General features: G+C 36.6%; 1 protein-coding gene and 1 long non-coding RNA gene across 3 annotated transcripts in view; both read left to right on the top strand.

Moving 5' to 3' along the window:
- Window positions 1-47: 47 nt before the first annotated feature.
- Window positions 48-8,486, top strand: LOC140328461 (uncharacterized). The gene is made up of 2 exons (XR_011920293.1): window positions 48-6,097; window positions 7,999-8,486. It is a non-coding gene; the product is annotated as an uncharacterized lncRNA (long non-coding RNA).
- Window positions 8,487-19,629: 11,143 nt separating this feature from the next.
- The window catches only part of MECOM (MDS1 and EVI1 complex locus), a 282,160-nt gene continuing 278,716 nt past the window's right edge, over window positions 19,630-23,073 (top strand). For both annotated transcript variants that reach the window (XM_072408064.1, XM_072408063.1), the window contains exon 1: window positions 19,630-20,080. In XM_072408064.1, coding sequence (XP_072264165.1) covers window positions 20,044-20,080 — 37 coding nt within the window. In that variant the 5' untranslated portion in view covers window positions 19,630-20,043. The remainder of the gene's footprint in view (window positions 20,081-23,073) is intronic.

Here is a 23,073-nt window from a genome sequence, read left to right as displayed (position 1 = left end):
AAATTTCTTGATGAGATATATTTTAACCCACCTGACGTCTCATATGATTTCTGTGTTTCTTCATTTTTTTGAGGTGTGTATTTAATATACACAGAGATTTTCACATGGAAATCTGTTTTAAGACAAGCAGGACTCGCAACCAAGGGCATGGGTATAAATACTTTCACAAGGTGCTGCATATTCTCCAAGTAGGAACATTTACATGTTCAGGTTCACAAGACAGCTGGATTTGTACCTTGTAGCACAGTACCATGGAATGGGTGAAAGTAGTGATCACCTACTGCACATCGATCCACAAGTCCTAAAGTAATTTCATAGAGACTTTAAGTAAATGATAATTCATTCTACATCAGCCCTAGGTCCATGTGCTATCTGCATTGTGCAGAATTTGTTTTTTAAAGCTCCAATGCTTACCAAGTAGCTATGGCCAGTGTTTGCTGTCTCCCTTGGTTTGACTACAGGGGGCATTTATTTGTGTTACAAGATAATGGAAATGACAAAGCAGTTCAGAGATATAACAAAAGCACCAGTGAGGGTAATCAGAAGTGTCTAATACTCATCACAGATGCATGCTGATTACTTTTACCCATGCAGAGCTCTAGCACCTAGTGATCTACCTGGGGGCAATAGGACATGCATTAGATAAGATACATCATGTAGTGCCTGGTGCTGGGTGGGATTTTATCATTTAAGTGATTAAATGGCTCACAGGTCTGTGTTTATGCCCCAGATAAAAAGGAAATAGCTTTCTACAAATTAAAGCCAAAATTGTGCAACACACACTCTAATAGCAATCGGGTTGATGAGTCAATACAGTGTATCCAAGAAACGAGGTTTAGATAATATTGGTTTGATTGGCCAAATGTATTTTGTAATTTCCTCTCATGTCTGATTTAAGTTGTTTGGAGGGTCAGTCAGATGTGGTCACATGACACCCAAACCAAGAGGAACAATGGATGCTGGGTTACATTTTCCAGCATTCCTACATCACAGTGAAAACTATTAGGTTCACATGAGAGCAGGAATTTTAGTTACACAAACTAGATAATCATCAATATATACACAGAAAAATCTGACAATGTCATCAGAAAATGAATCTTGCTCTAGATTCTGGCCACTGGGCAGCGCTGTGTCTTGTCTTCTGAGAAAGAGTTTGTAACCCCTTAACATGAAGACATGGCACCATCTGCTGGTGGTCAACAATAATACACAAAAGAGCATTTAAGAACAAGTTACCCATCATGAACAGCTCTAAAGTACAAATACTTTAACTTGTAAAATGGAAAAAAAAATTAAGCTGACAGCCTATGTGATTTTGCTGATTATTTCAGGACTCACCTTACTTGTTTGAGGGTTTCACCAGTGCAGCCCTTACGTCTGATTTGTTTCATGCCAGAGCGCTCTTGGATCCTATTTTGACAGTCCTGCAAAGCTGTGTCTCAGCAGGGTCAGCATGGAAGAACTGGGGTGGTTAACCTGATGAAATAATACTGAGGTCCTCACCATAGGAAGAGCATTATACTACATTTATTGGAATGGACATATCTCCCTTCTACTGGGAGTCATGCTTGATCACCTACTTTTTAAGTCCTGCTTTAACTACTGGTTTTGAGACCAGGTCTATCTGTGCAGGCTGTTGAGTATTCCATTTGGCCTAGTACCATGCCCTAAGTCTGTTATGGACTTTCTGTCTTTGCGATCACAACATATCTAACTCTAAGCACCTGAGGGGGATCACTATTTATGTAATGCTTCTTCAGGTGGTCTTCTGACCCATCATATCCTGTGAAAAATTTCTTTTTATGAAGACATTTATGCTTCAACTTATTCAACTGGTCATTATACTGACCAAAAGGGCCACCGGAACCTGACAGCTGATCTTCTCCTTTACTCTGAATCCCTGTCAACCCTGAAATCTTTCTCTGTAGACAAAAGTTCAGTTGACAATCGAATAATCTGGCCATCGATCATCTGTTTCCTTCAGTTTCCCGTCATGAATTTCAGCTTCCAGCATCCAATAAATCTAATTTTTGTGAATAATAGTGGTGCAGAGAGGTGGATTCTGCTAAGTGGTCACTGGTTCTTTTCCCACTAAAGATAGATGACAAATGCTACATGCTGTTCTCTAAGTACACCTAGTCCTGAACATCTGGTAGTTATTGGGAGATAAAAAAATTGCTATATGTTAATGTGCTGATAGGGAATATATTGATAGAAGAGGAGAATGGAGTCAGTAGAGATGTGTTCTGTTATTTTGTTGACGGGTTATCTGGCTGCAGATGGCAAGGTAAAACCATTGTCCTATGTTCTACAATATATTTTATCTTTGTGTTTGGGTTTAAATACACTTTGTTAGACTTAAAAAAAAGTTAGTTTTATTGCATAACATGTTTATCCATTTCCACCAGATGGCGATATATGTATATCTAAACGTATAACATTTGTGTGCAGTATAGTGCAAGGAAGGTGGAACTGGTGGTAGCTGTTCCCTGTATTGCATCATCAAATATGGGTTACCTTTCAACTAGCTTTATCCATTTGAGTCCTGGGTGCTGCTTTAAAATAAATTAAGTTCATGTTTAAAGGAATGTGATGTCACACATGAAATTATGACATTGAGTGATCTGTATGACATTTGCAATCAAAATCCTGTTAAAAACTTCCCTTGGTGCTAACTTTACACAAATCACTCATCATCCACCCACCCATTTATACATCTTAGTGTAGGGTTTAAAGGGCAGTAAAGCTCTCTAAAATGCAGATGTTAACTTTGAATTTTACCATTGCACAATATTACATGGATGTCTCACTAATGTGATCAAATGACAGATAAATGTAAAGATACGAAAAGAAATAGGAGGATATGTAATAAAATGTGCTCCAAATTACATTCCTATCTATAATCCCCACCCCAATGTATATGTTAGGATGGACATAGAAAAAAACTAAAAGGTAGAATGTGTGGAACTTAAATGAAAAAAAAGTAAGCACTCTGGGATTTTTTATATAGATGTCTCAAACTTCAGTGAGGCAAATAGACTTACTGGGTACTTAGGACAGGGCAATGTGACAGTCCTTAAAAATGCCCTTTTAAAAAAAAATAACTTAGCAATGGCAGCTTCTATATTTTTGTTACAGCATTGTTATCAACTAGAATTTATATCTAAATCAGGTCCCACTGCTTTCCAAGAAAATACATCTGTATTAACCCTGAGCTGTATGAGCAGACATTAAAAACTGGGATTATTTGTGAAGGACGACTGGTATGAAAATGATGAATTTACTTTAGCTATTTGCTTTATTTGCAGCAACTGGTATTTTTACAGTAGGCTCTATCCAGCTGTTCTGTTGATGAAAAGAGAGAGGATTAGGCATAAAAAGGTGTTTTCCATGAAACACCCCTACATTCATCTGTAAGATGAAGGACCCATATAGATAAGTCTTTGTGTCTGTGCTTTTTTTTTGTTTTTTTAACAAACCTACATTTATATAGGTGCAACTCAAAACAGCTGCCTTAAGCAGATGAAAGTCAAATCAAAGCTAATCAAATGCAAGACAATACTAAATTTATATATGGTTTAAAGACAATTAGCAAATATAATAAATGTAGAAGGTCAGCACTCTTGCTAATCACACTGCATTGTACAAATATTAGTGCAAGGGCATGATGCACCCTCTTTTTACACGGGTAAGAGCGATCTGCATACTGTTGAACTGTTGAAAAACACTACTCCTCTGCACGAACCTTGCTGTTCATCTTGAAGGAAGACTAATATAAAGTGTATGGTTTTTCAAAACACTTTTGTAAAGTATTAACAAACTCTATGGGAGAAAATCAATGTGTTTTTTTTAATCACTTGGTCACATGGAGGGAAATTTAAGAAAACATTATTTATGCTGGCAAGTGATTGGATGTTTGAAGTGGGCACAGCTTTACCTCATTCACTAACCTAAGTTGTTCCTTACAGAGTATTACACAACTGATGAAAAGCAAAAAAATTCAATTCTGCTTTTCCCTACCTAGGATGACTGGCAATTATTCAGCTTCTGCAGAACTAACAATACCTGGAATCATTTATCATTATAATTTGATATTCTGACATTTTGTTGACTTTGTTGTAAGATGGCATTGACCATAAAACTGTCGTTATGTGATCTAAACATAATTGATAAATGGATTCTATGCAGCAAGCATTTCTCTAAACTTTTTTTCCTTAAAAATCTGCGGCTCAGAACTCTCCATGGAGCCAAATTCCATCATTTCTTTCATCACACAAATATAGTGTTAAATTAAGCCATCATGGGAATTCATGTACTTTGAGCATCTACAACATGTCTACTCTACTAGTATTTCATTTTTCATCACAAGATACAGCTTGAAGTGCTCCCTAACACAACAGTAAAACTTCTGCCTCAATTGTTGCAGAGTTTAGTGTCCTCCATATCCAAAGGCAAATATGGTCAAATACAAATTCTGAGTCTGACCCTAAACCTGGTGGGGCTCAATGACAGATTTCCTTAGCTTTTGTCACTTTTCATCCTTATCTCTGTCTCAGGGGGAGCATACCTTTTGTCATCAACGTTTCCAAGAAACGTTCTCATTCGCTAGCATGCTGATACTCTGTTTGATATGATCTTATTATATGTAAGTCCACCTCTTCCTTTGGGGCAGAGTGCACCTATACAAACACTTCCATTCTTTTGTGTTTATCTTAGAACAATTTTCCCTCATACTGTCGACTGGGAAAGCAGGAAGTTATATAGATTGCAGTAAGGCATTACAAGCTTTAGTCATTGTCTGAACATTATCACCCTTGTTTTCTTCTATGTAATAACATATTGATGGTATAAAGAAACATTTACTTCTAGTGGACAAATCATGCAAAGCTTATTTTCTAAAATGTTAATTGATTACTTTGTAATAATAACAAATACAACTGTTATGTTGTTCTGAATGCCTTGTTGATTCAGGCCTGAAATTCTTATATTCAGTACAGTGCCAGAAAATATGTACAAGTAAAAATGTACTAAGGTTTCAGCATGAGTCCATCTATTAAATGCGGATGCCTATCCACTGCAGCCGACTAGGAGCTAGCCTAGGGGAGCATGTTTATATAAAGCTATTCCAGTGATATATTTTTTTATATCCCATGTACACTGACATTATTATTAGAAAATAATACAAAGTTTCAGCTAGGATTTGAGGATTTATAGCAATATAGCTTTATAGCAAAAAATAACATACATTGACAGGATGTTTATGAAAATCTATTCAATGGAACCAAAGCATATAAATGTGACATCGATTTTGGATAAAATATCCAAAACTTTACAAATTATTTTTTTTTTACAAAGAAACACTTTAAGACTTTTGCTGCCCTGGTATAACTGTGCCATAGGTGACACATGTTCCCCAAAATAGTACACAACTGTCTAGGTCTTAACCCCCCATCACCCAGAAGCTTTTCATTGGGAAAGCTACTTTTCACATTTTGATGACAAACTTTTTAACAAAGAACCAATTCAGATATATCTGCCTATATCTCTGAATTTACTGAAAATTTCTTCCTTCTACATTGCGTCAGAGCCAATAAACAAAATCTGCACCCAAGTCTTCACTGGTCGCTTTTTTTTAGTCCTTGTCCCTTTTCTGTCTCTTCCTGGTTTTAATTTTTCTATGTCTTTTATCCTTGTGCTTCTGCTATAATTTCCCAGTACTTCTAATAAATACTGCATCTTACCAGTCCTTAAATACAGTGGCTGCAGTAGTTTTCTTTCTTTCAGGCTTTTTTTTTTTTGTTTTAATTTTTATCTGGATACCCTTCCAGTAATACATTTCATGTGCCAGGGTGATAACTCTGACTTACTGTACTGTATCTATGAAGGAGCAGCATTGTAACCCAAGGTTTCTCTCACATCTACTTTATGTACACTTTAACATAGTTTGATACTGAAGTTTAGTGCACAGGAAGTTACAAGGTCTCTGACATAATGAACATTTTCTATTTTTTTATATTTGTAGAAAAATGAAGCTAAATTGATAAAAGAAAGCAAATACAGTTATCACATCTTAAGAACTGGCAGGAGTATGGAGGAGGTAAGTTTTTTTTTTTAATGAAGGTCCTTTTTAGGCAATTTATTCAATCATAATTTTTTACCAAAACAGCAGACCCGACGGCAATTACCTCTTGGATAAACATTGACCCACATTTATAACACTTTTTTTTAATGTATAAATCCTAAACATGGTTACCTAATCCTTCCTATGTGAAATTCTGCAATCAATGGAAAAAGCCAACGAGGGGCCCCATAGCCTTTGAGGTAAATCCAAATAACAGAAGTAAGCAGTGATCATTTTCTGCTGAAAACTTCTAATAGATTTGGCACTAAAACTCATGCCTCTTATTCATTAGCAGTTATCCATGTAGTATAGATCCTTGAAGTCATTCTTTGTTAGTTAATTTGGCCAGTCAAGTTGTTTCATTCCATGAAATACTTAATTAAAATAACATGTTTGTTTTAAGAATAACTAAGTAGTATTTGTGTGATGGATATATAGCTCCTTTCTGTCCTTTGAGCCAGGAACATAGACAAGTTCTAATTCTGAATCTAAAGTAAATGTTCCTATGAGCTATACATGAACAACTGTGATGCAGGATGTCATTAAAACAAACATGACAACTATTTTTTTTTGTGTTAATACCATCCTCGAATCTTATCAATCACATATATTAATTCATGTAACACAGAGGCCTTCTTTATGTTTGTGTACTATCCTTGTTATGGGTAATTGGAGATTCATTAGTCCCCATTAAATGTTAAGAACACTTATTTGTATTCAGCCAATGATTTTTTAACATTTAAACAAATATGCATGGCACTTGCATACCCTGTGATGCTGATTATATGCAGCTGGCAAATATTTGTACTTTAATGACAGGTTAGCTTTTAGCTTCCGACTAATTAGTTACACTAGTTATCCTGTTAATCTTGAAAAATCAAGAGTAATATTGAACAAAATCACCAACCATGAACTCCAAACTTATTACTGTCAAAACCACAAATTTTTGATTGAAATGAACACAGATTCATTGTCGTGCACCAAGGACTAAATTGTAGTTGGCTGGCTTGGAAAAGCTATGGGTTCTCTGAGTAAAAAACAGAGATGGTGTGGTCAAGGTGCAAAATCTAAGTAGCCGCCAGTTTGCAGCAGAGCACCAAAGAGTTTTGGGCTTTGGTGGAAATGACTGTCCAGGTAACAACCCTGGACACACTATGTACACACTAGCAGCCAAAAAGCAGGCAGCCAAAAAGTGAGGTACCAGAACGGCAATCAATCGTGGAGTCGGGGATAAACCAAAATCAGGATGGACAACAAGTGGAAGGAGTCAGAGAAAGGCATTAATTGGTAATGAGTGAAGCAGCAGACAGGTATGTGGGAATTACAGGGAGCGTTTGGAAAAAAATAGTTTACAGGGGCATTAGGATATCGGAAAAAATTCAATATTAATTAATTAGTTATTTCAATATTATGATGAGAGTTATTTTAATAATAAAAGTGAACTCCCTCACCTGATTTGATGACTACTAAGAGTTCAAACTTCATACTGAGGAAGATTATGTGTGTTTTAACTAAGGATTTATTAGGTGGGTGTGTTAGGCTATCCAGGCCCATAGTAATGTAAATGGTCACAAATGGTTGGTAAGATGGTTGTATTCTCACAAGAGTCTTGAAATCAATATCACAACAAATTTGCTGACCCATCTTAGAAAACTAATAGGAACTGATGGGGTGCTGATAGTTAAACTACTATATGCACCTCTATGAAGCAAGTCTAAAATAGAGATTTACCAAAATTATTCGTTGAGTTTGCTTTAGTCTGTCTGCAGTATGTTTTCTTTTTGGATACATATCTCTTGTCATTGGATTCCTGTTCTGCAGGAGTTTGGTCATTACTTTGTCAAATAATTATTTTTCTTCTAACATTTCTCATTTAGGTCCGAACCAAAAAAGAACAGTTCCTCCAAGTACGGATGCATAATTTTATTTTTCAAATTTGCTAGGGTAAACCAGTGTATATATCCTTTGACAAATGTGCAAATGAAAAGCTTTTTCATCTGTCAACAACTAGAATATATTATATGCAATCTACTATTTACAATGTAACAGAATAGATACATTGTATCTAAATATTATCTCTGTTGCCTGGTTATTTCAGTGATGTTTGAAGAAGACTCATTCTCTGTGGCTACCATACATAGAATTAGACCTTGTTTGTTAAACTGACAGTAGGTTCCAGGTAGTGCAGAAGCAAAGAGAATTAGGATTGATTACATCCTTTAGATGAGCTTTAATATTAAATCTGAAACATAAATAGGGGACTATGTTTGATAATTGTGATACAATAAAGATATTTGTGCCTACCCCAGCTGTAGCATCTGGATGTGTGAAATAAAGTTTGTAATAAAGAATTTGAATTAAAGCATTTCTGGTGTAACTAAAGCTCTTTTAAATTTAAAGTTGTCACAGTTTCTGATATTGATATCTTTTATCTGTTTAGTATTGTTTATGCCACATCATGTATCCATATCACTTAAACCTGTTCAATAACCATTCACCTGTGTCAGCCTATTTTCTTGTGGTTGTCTAGCATTAGTTTAGCTGGACATCTAAACATGAGATATGTCCAGCTAAACTCAGACATAAATTCCCCGGACCTGCATTACATTTGTTGGGATTTGCCACGAATATATAGCAGTGATAAACCTTAACATCAACCCTGGTTAGCACAGTATTTGTTACCTAAAGTTTCCAGCATGCAAATTGTAAAGATAAATTTAAATAATCATTCTTTACAATTTAGTGTGTATATAAACACATATAAGTGTTAGAACTGTTCTCCAATTTAGCAATAAAGATGCTTAAAAAGTTCTCAAACCAGAATTACATGTAGAGGAATTGTAAGCTCTTCGGGGCAGGGTCCTCCCCTCCTCCTGTATCACTGTCTGTATTAGTCTGTCATTTGCAACCCCTATTTAATGTACAGCTCTGCGTAATATGGTGGCGCCATATAAATCCTGTTTATTATTATTAATAATAATAATAATAATAATAATAATAATAATAATAATAATAATTATATTAGAGGAACCCAAAAAAACTCCTAGAAGCAACTGTGAGAGGATTTGGAACCATTCACCTTGGAGGAGTTAGAGGCAAACATATACAACCAGTCCTTTCATGGTAGCAAAACATTTCCATAAGCTAATGAAAGTGGGCCATGGCATTGCATTGATTTCTGGGCATGGTGAAAGGTAAGTGTTCCAAAAGGTTTATTGTCGCAGACCTTGTCACAATTTCTAGTATCAGTTTCACTTTTTGGTCACATGACATCTCAGAACTGCAAAGAAATTGGTGCTGGAAGGCTTTCCTTAGCCAGGCACTGTGCTGGCGGACCACACCAGTAGAGGAGCTTGTATAACTTTGTGAGACTAAGGATAAGGCTGAAATTCAACTTTAAAGTAAAGTAAAGTCAGAAACTTTTTGAATAAAAAAATGCAGGGGTCCTACTGGAAAAAAAAAAGAATAAACCCCTGTCTGAATGTAGATTTGTTTAATCTTACACATATATCTACTATAAAGGCATTGGCATAATCTCAGTAGGTTGGCATCAATATAAAAGCCCCGCTGTGACTGAAGGTGAATAAGCCCAAAGTGTCCCGCAAGTGAACCCCTTCTAGGCAATCCCTACTAATTTGTGACTTGTATGCAAATGTTCTAGTTGTGTGCTTCTATCCAAACAGTGTAATTTTACAAATACATATAATATTTATTAGTCGTTTCAGTCTGACAGTTTCGTGGTGTGCTGGGAAAAATGAAAACAATAGTAGGGATATTTATCACTCTGACATAGCATGTCTTACAACATGTAAGTTAGGTGAGCAGTAATAAAGACAGGTCAATGTTAAAGATATACCTTTAGATAAAAGCATATTCGTGTGCAAAGAGTTCCTGGGTCAGTGTGAATGTGCTGTGCCATGATTAAACAGCTTTTTGCGCTGTCACATGAATCCTGACTGTTGTGTGACTTACAGGGTAGGGTCAGCTACTTACAGATAATTGGTCAGGTGATGCCATTAATCTTGTTCTCTTGTCCTTCACAAAAATTCAAATAGAAGCAAAGTATATTTGTTCTGATTAACCCCTGGAATACCAATGGGAGTACTGCAGCAAGTGCACACTTCACCTTTGTCTTATTTCTTCTGTCACATTTACACTTTTTATCCATTAATGTTGATTTGATGCAGTAATAAAACACTAAAGGTGTGTAAATGTCACACCTCTGATCCATTTATTTTATCAGATCAGAAATCAATGAATAGTAAAAAAAAAAACTGCTTTTGTATACCATAATGATGCCATGAGACAGCAAGACACACTGGATGTCATCAGGACAAGAAGCTTCTATGTTACATAGTGAAGGGTGTAGGAAGTTAGTGCGAAACTCCCCCCCAAAAAAACGGAGAGCAAACAAATCTGTGAGAGGATAACTCTTCTAAGTTAATAAGTAAAGAGTTTGGACTAGAGTTGGCCTCTAATGTTTCAATATATAGCATACCTTTAAATCCCCCATATCAAAAAATATAATAATTTATGAACCAATTATCAATGTATGTTCACATATTAATAGAGCATAATCTAATAGATTGTAAACTCTTCTGGGCAGGGTTCTTTCATTCTCCTGAGTCATTGTTTGTATCTGTCTGTCTTTAGTTACCCCTATTTTAGGTACAGCGCTGCATATTATGTTGGCGCTATATAAATACTGTTGATTATATTGTAATAATAATAATAATAATTGACTCATCTTATAACTGCATACATGATTTTCTTTGGCGATTTAGAGGCACTGGGGTGTATTTACTTAAGAAATACCGACACACGTTCACATAATAAAATGTATGTTTATTAAGCTTAGTAAACAAGGAGAAACCTTGTTCACTTTATTTAACCAAACGTGCTAACAATATTCAACTTTAATTGTATCTCTTTGTAAATAACAATATGCACACATAGGTGTCTGTATATTTCTCCACTATAGCAACCAGTCATGTTCCAATTTTCTATAGGTATCAAATTAAATCAAACTTACTAATGCACTTTTTCTTTTTAGCATGTTATTGGGTGTTTATGTAAAATGTACTTTCATCCCATTTATTTAGCTAAGTGAAGTAGCCATTGGTCAGTCTAAACTTCTTTAGTAAAGAAACCCCATTGTGTGTGAGAACATAGTTTAATTTAAAGAGACATCACTGCAAGTTCAGTTACTAAACATATAAATCTGCTAATGTTTTTATTGGAATAAAATAACTGCAAATTCCACATCACTCTGACTGGAGATATGCTCCCATCTGTAAATATAAGGACATTTAACAGAATAGTTTTACATACATTTGGGCAAAGGTCACACATTGATGTTTTCACAAGGTCATTAGGAGGTGACATATTACCCTTTTATTTTTATATAGGTGGTATTTCTTACACTGTGCAGGTTTTAGCTTTAAAGAAAAATAAATATAATTTTGTTTTTTAAGTAATCCTTATATCCAAAGGTTTTTTTGTTGCTGACTTATGAAATCCATTTAACTCTTGGAATGAGTCACCTTTTTCCAAGCTTGAATTATGACATGAATAATAACAATGTTCATACTTTGCAAGTCTGTGAAATGACTTCAGCGTGTGTGTGATTTTGCATATTTCCACATGGGGGCGCTGTAGACCATCTTTGTATAACTGTAGCAAATTAAAACAAAAAACAGTTTTCAATGCTTATTGTCAAATAATATCAAAGAAAGAAAATTGTTTCAGAATTACATTTGTGTTACAGCTGAAATCAGTGCAGTAGCTGATGTAAACCACACTTTATGTAAAACTAGAAACATACATTTTTGAAATTACCAATGGGACAAAATAAAAAAAAAAACTAAAGTAATGCAAATTCTGTCTTAAGAAAATGGTTAAAAAAGTAACACATAAATAAGTCATATAAAGTATGTAACACACAGTCTTTATAATCCTAACTTTACACATATTAGAGCAGTATTTCTCAATCAGGGTTCTTTGAGCAATGAGCAATTTTATACTTCTCAGGTCAGTTTAAGTAAGGCCAATGATCTATCTGTAAAGAAGACATTCTTCACAGTGGCCAACAATGTAAGACGTATTCTTTCTACTCACCACCATACTAATATACTGAGGGCTGTGATTATAGTAATTATAGCAGGAGTTCCCTAAGACCTAAAAGTTACTTCAATGGTTCCCCCATGTTAAAAAAAATTCAGAAAGGCTGTATTAGAGGGTTTTATATTCTAATTCATAGGCAAATAAAAAAGTAATTTTTTTATTTGATCAGAATTAACTTACAGAACTTAAAATCAAAGCTGTTTTTAATATCCCTCTTATTTCCTGCCTAGTAGTACCCATAGTGCGGGCCCTTCTCTATAGAAGCCATTGTTTCCATACACTGCACTGACGGTATCTAGCAAGTGTGAAACAGCCATATGCAGATGGAAATAAATGATTATATGTTAGGCGGTGTCTGTGCTATATAATGACAGCTTTTGGTGTACAGTTAGCCATAGGCCAGAGTGGCATTAGTGATTCACTGCTTAGCATATATAATGGAATAAGAGATGTGAATACCTTCTGTTCTAAGATGGCCCAACTGTATTCCAGCCAAGTACTGATTCAGTGGGAAGGATTTCTGGTTCCCTTTAACCAGCCTTTTTCAACATTTTATTTTACATGGGGGAACCCCTAAAATAACTTTCAAGTTGTAGGCAACCTCTTCTGTAATTACTATTTCCACAGTACCTTAAGGTGCGTACACACTTCCAATTTTTATCGTTCCAATCGAACGACGAACGATCGATTGGGCAAAAAATCGTTCGTAAAAAAGTAACCAACGACGCCGACGAACGAGGAAAATTGTTGGAAACGAACGACCGGACCGGCGGATCGGATTGGGCGACGATCGTTGAACATCGTTCGTGTGTACGGTCGTTCGTTGATCGTCCATGTTCAGAGCATGCGTGATGAACGAACGTCCGTTCACTTTCCTGTCGTCCACATAGTTCCTCTATCGCTTAAACGATCGTATCTATTGTGTGTACAATATCTACGAACGATCGTGTCGTTACCTCTATGTGCAGGATCGGTGCTATACGATCGTTCATATATATCGTGCAGGAACGTTCGTCGTTCGTTTTCCGACGATAATAATTGGAAGTGTGTACGTAGCTTTAGTGTGGTGATAAGTAGGAAAATGCTTACATTGTTGGCCGGTGGAAAGCATGTCACCCTTACATATAGCCAAGAAGATCATTAGTGTCATTTAAACTTGCCTGAGAGTCACAAACTGCTCATTGCTTAAGGAACCCCTAGCAAACCCCTGGAGGAACTCTAAAGTTCAACAGAACCCTGGTTGAGAAACTTTACTCTAGTCCCTTCCAATAAACTTTCTGGTTTTACATTGCAGATATTTAAATTAAATGATGTATTAGGGTCTGTGTGTGTTGTTGTGTGTATTGCAATGTTGTCCTACAAATACTTAGATCTTGGTTTGGCTAAAGCGAAGTGCCATGAGAATATAGAACACAGTCCTAACTTTGCCATATGTATGTTGATCTACCAATGTGTGCCTTTTGCACAGATCTGAGAAAAGAAAGCAAAGTACACAGAGCCTGCAGTTTATTTTCTTGGCAATTGCCGACCTGTCTGCAGGTCACCAATAAACTTACCATATATGCTGTATATATAGGGGTTGATTTCCTAAGGTTAAGTTCAATAAAATGAAATGAACCTGTGCTTATTTTATACAATAAACTACACATTGTTAGACCTAAAGCCAGTTCTCTCAACAACTGCCTTCTATGTTTTGGATAGGAAGTTTTAGTTGAGGGAAGAAAGGCTAGGATCTCTGCAGATTGTATTGCTGTCTGTACCTTCCTGTCCAAGTGACCCCTGTTCCCTTCTGTTCTAGCCTTGGTTTTACATGTCAATCTTTGGCTCATTGGAGTAATATTTAATAATCATTGTACAAAGTACATAAAAGCAATATGCAATATGATTTGTTTGGTGATATTTAATATGTGCAATGTAAAAGCTAATGTACTCTAATAAAAAAATAGCATTTCCAAAATTAGTAGATATATGGATGAATTCACAAATTTGCAATATAGTTAGGGATTTTTATTTTAGCCATGTGACCCTTACTCTCAAATGGCAATGTTTTTTGGTGGAAAGTTTTACCTAGAGTACCCCTGTGCACTCTACATACTTTTACTAATGGGGGGGTACCTATTCTGAAGACAATTACATGAATGGAGTGTATATCTGAAAGGTAAGAATTATATTGGGACCAATGGACCCTGCTCTCCATATCTAAATCTCACAGCAGTCACACCATGCCACTGATCTTCACTTGCCTAAAGCTTGCTGAAGAAACATCTTTCTCCACTATATTCCCCAAATAACTGGTCCCCCTCTGTGCTCTGTGATTCCTTCCCCTTGCCCCTACATCAATACAACACACAATAGGAACATAGGGGCCAATGGAAGGATGCTCAGTATGCCACAGATGGTAAATATTATTTAGCAACCTTATGTCTTTAAGAGAATGAAGTTCAGCAGTGGCACAGGTAAGTATTATTTCATTTTTCATTAATGGTAGGATCATTAAATGTTTTTAAACCATTAAATCATTTTTAGATTTCTGGATTTTTCCTTTTCATTGATCAGTTTTCTCATGGAATTGTGGATTCACATTTGCTCTCAGTCCTTGTTAGATGATTTCTTGGTCACTGTGCACAAGCCTCTGTTGGGTATACACATGTTGTGTACTCACTGACTTGATTGTCTCATTTACTCATTGTTTCCATAAATAGAAGCAAAGTAAATTAGTCAACTACTATTAAATACATTTTAGAATATTTTAAATGTCCATAAATCAAAACTGTCAAATGTTCTAAAGAAAAAGTCAACATGGTATTGATTGAATCAGTTATTATTGGTGCTGAGTGCAGCAAATGGAAGGTATCAGCCCTGATCTGTGAGTAGGATGGCTCAATAATATTCGGACATGCAGGGTAAGCATGAATCCAAAGTCATGGGATTTGTGGTTGGGTTAAGATTAGGATTTAAGGAGGTAAAGAGTGAGGTTAAAGGTGTAATTCATATCTTTCCCTACTACAGAACAACATATTTTGCAGTGTTGTTGTTGGAGAGTTTTCCTCACTTTGTATTTGGTAAAACATTGTGTTTGGGATAGGAGGTGAGGGTAAATCTTTCTAAAAAATCCCAGAAAAGAAGTAAAACCATGAGGGTGGTTCTAATCATCTCTTCAAATATATAAAAATGATTTCCCTGGACATACATCCTAGGTTGTGGTGTTGAAAGAGTTAATTATTTGGACATGGTAAAGTAAACAAACCTGTGATTTGTTTGTGCATGGCACCTTTCATGTCTTGTACAATTTGGGATTTCTCATCACTTTCTGATTCAGTAATAATGACCACAGGGAGGGTGAATCCACTTAGTAGGGGCCCACATCAATAAACTCTTAAAGAGAAACTAAACTCAAAACTGACCCCCTGAAAACATACTCTTATCTTCAATCCCACAGGGCAGTCCGATCCATCTGGGACTGTCTTGCATCTGGTCCTGCATCACCGCCGCCATCTTCTCTTTTTCTGGGTTCTTCTTCCTATGTCACCTGACCTAGGCATGAGATCAGATGACGTAGGATGAAAATAATTTGCATATCTCACTGCGCATGCGTAGGATTGGCAAATTTTTCTATTCTTTTCTGCGCATGTCTGAGATGCTCCAGCATGCGCAGAAGGAGGAGCACCCAAGAGTTTCCCGGGGTATGTGACGTAGGTATCCCAGGAAGCTTTGCGCCCCATTCCTAAGTGATCGAGAATTAGTGGGCGGTGGTGCACCCTTTTTTTTTTTTTTTTAAAAGAAAGGGTGTTGCAACTAAAAAAAAAAAGAATTTTTGTCTACCCTTTTATGTAAAGTGAAAATTCTGAGTTTAGGTATGCTTTATATACTGCTTTGAATCCTTATATATTGTATATTGCTTTGAATTCTTCTGGGTTTAAATTTACTGTGACACCTATTTTTTAGGAGATGGAAAGTTGGGTTATTGAGTTTACATCTGAAAGAATCTCCACATATTATTCAGCCCTGAATGGTGGGTCCAGCTATTTACAAAACCAAGAAATGACTTTATGGATATATCAGTGAGATCCCAGGGCTTCTACAATGTGCGGCTGTATATATTGCTTTTTGTGTGTCATAAATAAATGATTCATTAATAAAAGAGGTACATTAACCAACACTAAAACGATAAAATCAGCCCATTCTTCCTGTGCAATGCCTTCCCGGTGTCCCCATCATTATGGTAATGTTGGTGATCTCAATGCCCCCAGAAATTGTGCCCTCTGCATGTAATCCCCCACAAATCTGAGCCTGCCTCGGCTACTACTGACCCCAGGGTAATTAACCCCAGCTTGTGTTACATCTCAGCGCTGCACATTGTTCAGCTCATAAGAGGTTAATGGGATTGGACAGATCCAGAACACAAAACAGCTCTCAATTATAGCGCTGCGCCAATTTCAAGGGATGGGGCTGACTGATCGGGGCAACGCTGCCCTGCCCTTCCCCGCATTCCCTTCTTCTTCCTAGTCATTGTACCGTGTATATTCATTATATAGATTATAGAGATCGAATAGATCGGGAGCTCCAACATTCACAGCAAGAAATAGAGATCAACGTGCTGCAACTAGCTGACATTGCACCAGTGCATGGCTATTAAAAGTCTAGAAAGGGGGGGAACTGAAAAATCAAAACCTGATTGCTTGGTATTGGTCCTATTAAAATTAAAAAAAAAATATATTCTGATAAATTAATATGGATATATATATATATATATCTATATATATATATATATATATATTGCACTAAAAATCCATGCTCCTTCTCACAATTACAGTATAATTTTATATTTGCCAGGTTTATTATTCATGGTTGTATTCTTTAATAACGCAAAGAAGAGAGTCTTGGGAAAACTAACCCAGCCAATGAGATTCCCCCTTTCCCAACACTGACCAATCAGAACCATGAAATCTGTGTGCTGTGCACTATGCCCATTGCCTTATTAATGAAGTTGTGTGTTCATCCAGGAAGGGGTGCAGTGTAAAGGCGTGCACATGTGCACCAGTAATCATTAGATTAGTGTTAAAGTACTGCACACCCTTCTACCCCCTTATTATAAAATAGGAAATCAGGATGGACCAGGCTGCAGACCCATAAGGGAGGGGAGTTCTTTTCTTTAAGTCAGTGCCAGGCTAGGGAGAGAAAACACAAACACTGAGATTTCTCCATTTATTACAGTTCATGCATTTGTCTCCAGGCTTATCGCTTTTATCCAAACTTTTCTGTCTCCCTTTCCTTCCCCTGCATTCGCAGTGCAGCCCCATACAGCAATGATAAATATCCCTGTTGATCATTTGATTGATTACCTCTCTGAAAGGTCACACAGGCTTGCAGTAATTTCCTTTTGCCTTAGGCTCCCTTTTCACTTATACTGGAGCACGACAGCTCTTAGTATACAGCATCTTGAGATTTTTTTTTATTTTAACCCCTGAAGCCCCCTGTGACAGCACAGTATAGTAAGAAAATCTCACCAAATAAACTTGTCTGGCTGTGTAGATGTGGCACAATCCAGCCTATTGTATATGGACAGGGGGTCCTCAGTGGCCCCCCTCAGCCCCATAGGGATTGCCTCTCTTGTCCCTTGCTCCTTACACCTCTGTGGACAGGCAATCCAGCAGCAGACAAGCTATTAATTTACCAATGCAACCCCAGGGTCCTGAACCCAATTAATTTCTAATAATTACAGCCCAAGGGTGGGGGGTGGGACTAGGGATCACTCCTGCCACCCCATGCCACTGGGGTCAGCATACACTAATAAAGTGTATATTTTGAAAGTGATCTGCAGAACTGTGTGAGTTATTGCTAGGGGAGAAAATTGTTTCCATTTTGTCTAATTGAGTGAACTGGAGTCCTGAGACTAAATAAGGGAGACTGCTTCATTTCAATGTGCAATCAAAAAAAAAAAACTACATGCTTCTAGACACCCAGTCCTGCTTTAATTTCTTCACAGCCATAGCTAGAATCAAGCGTTGGGTAAACAGTATAATAATTGCATTACAATGATCAAATCAATCTTACTGGTAGCTAGGAGAATATAAGTTCAGAATGAATAGCAGCATGCAAAGTTCACTGCACAAATACAATGCTAGAGAGCTATGTGATAAGGAGTGCCTGCACCGACATCTAGAGCTCACTGCTACCAATAGCACACAGCATGGGAAAAGCTACACCTGGCAGCTACATTCTGTCCATCTGTATATATGGAAACAAACAACATTCCTCATATACATAGACAGTTACCTTGAAAATGAATGAGAGAGAAGGAGAGGGTCAGCTTTGTATACAAACACATCATGTATTATTATTATTTTATTATCAAGGTGCAATTCCTGGCTGCCATCATTGCAGCATCAGTAGCCAGGTATTTGAAACATCTCAGGATGTACATAAGACACCAATTATTTATATAAGATCTTGTATATATATCTGGATATACATTACACACCTACATACCACTGTATATGATGTAAATGGTGTTCTATTCTTACATCATTTACAGACCTGACACAAGTCACCGATTAAATAATGACAACAAATAATTCAATAAAAATCTATTGAAAATAAAATAATGACAACAAATATTCGCCATTTATTAAACAGGTTTTATTAGATAGTGAAGATTGGGTTGACCAGGTGTGCCCCAGGTGCGTATTACATAAGCTACAGGTAGCAGGTATTTGGAAAGATAATGATTAGTAATGTATTAGTCTACATCCAGGTATCAATATTATGACTTATATATTAATTCTACACACATGTGATGGGCATTGAGCTGTAAATTCAAATATCAAATGCGTATTTATTTCATAATGACAGCCGATTCGATTCCTATTATATCCTGCACCAGCTCTGTCCATAGGGATCTCATAGAGGAAATGATCGATTGATTGATAGATGGATTGTTAGATGATAGATTGATAGTAAGAAACAGGATTGGACGATTGAATGATAAATAGATGGATTGATTATAGATAACTAGCGGAATATTTTATAGATTATTACATGATGATAGATAATAAATACATTGATATATTGTAATAAATAAATAGATCCTGGATATATAAAAACATCGACAACTAATAAATGGAATGATCATAAATAAAAAGATATTATATAAAATAAAACGAATGAAAATAGATGTAGCCAGGTGATGGGAGGATAGATACATAGATACATAGATATATGAGAAATAAATACATAGATATTTGATAAATAAATAGACGGATGATGGATAAATGATAGAATAGAATACAATGTATTGTAACAAATCTAATATAGGTATATCGCCACAATCTATCATACATGTGATATCGTTATTCTATGTTTCCATTAAACAAATTCTTCGATATGATGTATCGCCTACATTTAGCGTAGCGCTGTACTAATTTGATGATGAATACAAAGTCCCCAGTCACTTGCATGCTGCGATCTCATTTCCCAATGAAACGTGAAATACAGAGCGGTGAATGGAGGGGTTTCGATCTGATCGGACATTTCAGCATTCTGCAGACATGGTCGGGGGAAAGCTCCATGTGACAAGATCTGAAGTCCAAATGATAAATGGCAGCAAACTTTTTTGGCAGAGGCTGGAGGTGAAGGGCGCATGCGCGAAGGTGTCTAAACTGACAGTGCTGGGGAGATAGCGAGTCCGGAATGAGAAGGGGATTGAGAGAGTGAAAGGCAGAGAGAGGGGGAAAAAGAAAAAATAAAGGAAAAGATCCAAGAGGAAAGCTGCAGCGAGCCATCACCGCAGAGCTGTCACCATGAGATCCAAAGGCCGGGCAAGGAAACTGGCCACAAGTAGGTGCAATGTGCTATGGCTTCTCTGCCATCTTGTAGAATGTATGCTGCCCATCCAGGCATAGTAATCCCTGCATTCCCCAGCACTGCAGGGACCATGTAGGGACTACACAGGGATGCCCTGATCTGGGCCATCTGCTGCACCACAGCTGCTTTCTCAATGATGCTGCAACACGTCCAACTTGCTGGGCTGGCTTGTACTTCGGTGCAGGGATGAGGCTGGCAGGACTTTCAGAAAGTTGGTTTTGAAAGCTCAGGGAGGGTAAAGTGAATGAAAAGCTGCAGGGACGCTGCTCGCCGCTAGTGGGCGCTGCGTAACAAGCAGCCAAATTTGCTTTAACCGTTTAAACAGGACTGGCTTAGAATCAGTTTACTTACTATTAACCCTTCAGAGTGCATGGGGCAGTCTGGGCTGGGGGAGTTACATGAGGACAGAAAGAAAGGGTCTAGACAGCTTTGTAGCTACTATTGTGAGCCGGTTACATTTAATATTTACACGTGGGTCAGTTTTTATTTCTTAATTTAAATGTCTGCATGTGTTTAGAAATATTGTTCAATTGCCATTTATTTACTAATGTTATTAAACTGTCCTCACCCCAGCGGTAATACCTGCCAGTCTGATCATAATTCTATGGATTGCCGGCATTTCCTAGAAAATGTAACAAGTGTCTACAATAGACATACATACTCAGCATACTCTGTATTCAATGAACACATATCCATCGCATTTATTTTATATTTTACAACGAGATCAGTACTCGACATATTCATTTATTTTATATAATTATAGCACGGCATAACAAGCAGATCCGATTCATACTAGATGAATGTGCTACTAATTGTATGAACAAAGCAGCGAATTACCGGCAAACCGAGCAGTGTGAATAATGCGATTAAATCCGACATTGTTTTATAGAAATCATTGATTTCCCAACCATAGATTGTCATCTGTATCTTTCTTTCTTTTCGTTTTCTTTTCTTTTTCTTTCTTCGATCACCTAGTTTTGTATCTATTTATCTTGTATGTGTTTATCTATTTTATATATATCGATCTTATCTCTTTTGATACATTATAATATACATTTGTATTTATTTATTATAGATTTATCTATTTGCCTATTCTCCCCATCTAACTATTCTGTATTTATTTGTTTCCTTAATCTCTGTATCTATAAATATCAATCTATCAATCTATCTATCTTTTATCTATCTATAAATCTATCAATTATCTATAAATCTATCTATCTATCATCTATCGATCTATCCATCTATCTATCTATCTTTTATCTATCTATTATCTATCTATAAATCAATCTATCTATCTATCTATCTCTATATTATCTATAATCTATCTATCTATCTATCTATCTATCTATTATCTATAATCTATCTATCCCTCTATCTTTTATCTATCTATCTATCTATCTATCTATCTATCTATCTACCTACCTATCTATAAATCTATCTATCTATCTATCTATCTATCTATCTATCTATCTATCTATCTATCTATTATCTATAATCTATCCCTCTATCTTTTATCTATCTATCTATCTATCTATCTATCTATCTATCTATCTATCTATCTACCTACCTATCTATAAATCAATCTATCTATCTATCTATCTATCTATCTATCCATCCATCTATCTATTTATTCCCTTTAATATATAATAAATGTATCTATTATTTAGTTATAGATGTATGTGTATCCATTATGTATTTATTTATCCATCTCTATATCTCTTGTATCTTTCTACCTATTCATGTATTTCTTCTCTCACCCTCCATTGCAATGTCCTGCACATTCTCCCCATTTCTCTTTCCTATATATATCATAAATCTGTCCATAAGGTAACCCATCTCGGTGATGGTATGGATTGGCTCTGGTCGGATCTGGTGAAATGTCTTTTCTTTTTGGTGATTGGAGGTGTCACATGTAAGGGGGTTTGTTGGTGACCCCGGTAATTCAGTCAATCAGCCGGCCCTCCATTCTTCCTGTGCACTGCCATGTAGAAGGACAGTGAAGCATTCATGCTTTCAGTGGCTGAATAGACAGGGACCCCTCCAGAGGTCTGGGAAATAAACCCCCTAATTGTCACATAGCAATCAGGGACACAATGCACGTTGTGTGGAGCTGACAACACTGACACAAGCCTGACACCTGAACAGCACACACTGCACACTGGCACAAGTCAGCCTGACTTTCCCAGACATAACTGGTGCTGATCAGACGATGGCTACATTGTCACTATATAACACATAGATATGTTTCTTCTACTGTAGGTACATCTGCTATATTTCAGTAAGGTGATGGGGCAAGGGGCAGATTATATATCTGTAGTATGCTATGGCATCAACCAGATGGAAAGTAATAATACATGCACATTTATATTTATTATATACAGAACTTTATTGTGTTTGTATTTGTGAACTGGATTGGCATGGGAAAGGTGAAACTAGATCATTAAAAAATATGATATTTATTTTATTACACTGTATATACAGGTGTCCAGGTATCCATGTGGGAATAAATATTTGTGTCCTGGATGGGCATGAACAAGTCAGACTACATTCACTTCTATAGTATTTGTGGATTTCATTTTATATACAGATGTCTTTATGGTATTTTATATGTATGTAGATTGGCATGAAAAAGTAATACCACACATATATAGTAATATATTGATATATACATAGATATAAATAGAATACTACATTGATATGTATGGTTGCTGAGAACATATCTGATCATTTTTGCAGGCTGTTATATGATTCTACATAACCTGAATGGCCATGGAAAGTAATACTATATACAGCCGTATATCAGATCACACAGTAGCGCAGTGTATAGTCTGACCTTCATGTAGATAAGCATTGATGAATTCCTTCAGTGGCAGCCCTGTGGGGAGCGCTGGTTGCCCAGTTATAGCACCTGCAGCAGTAGGAGCGCAGTGCAGAGTCCAGGCACCACACACTAGCCGCTAGCCACC

The sequence above is a fragment of the Pyxicephalus adspersus genome, chromosome 4 (genome assembly GCF_032062135.1).
Source record: "Pyxicephalus adspersus chromosome 4, UCB_Pads_2.0, whole genome shotgun sequence".
Classification (NCBI taxonomy): Eukaryota; Metazoa; Chordata; class Amphibia; order Anura; family Pyxicephalidae; genus Pyxicephalus; species Pyxicephalus adspersus.
The sequence above is the reverse complement of the archived record's forward strand: the minus strand, read 5'-3'. Positions and strand labels throughout refer to the sequence as shown.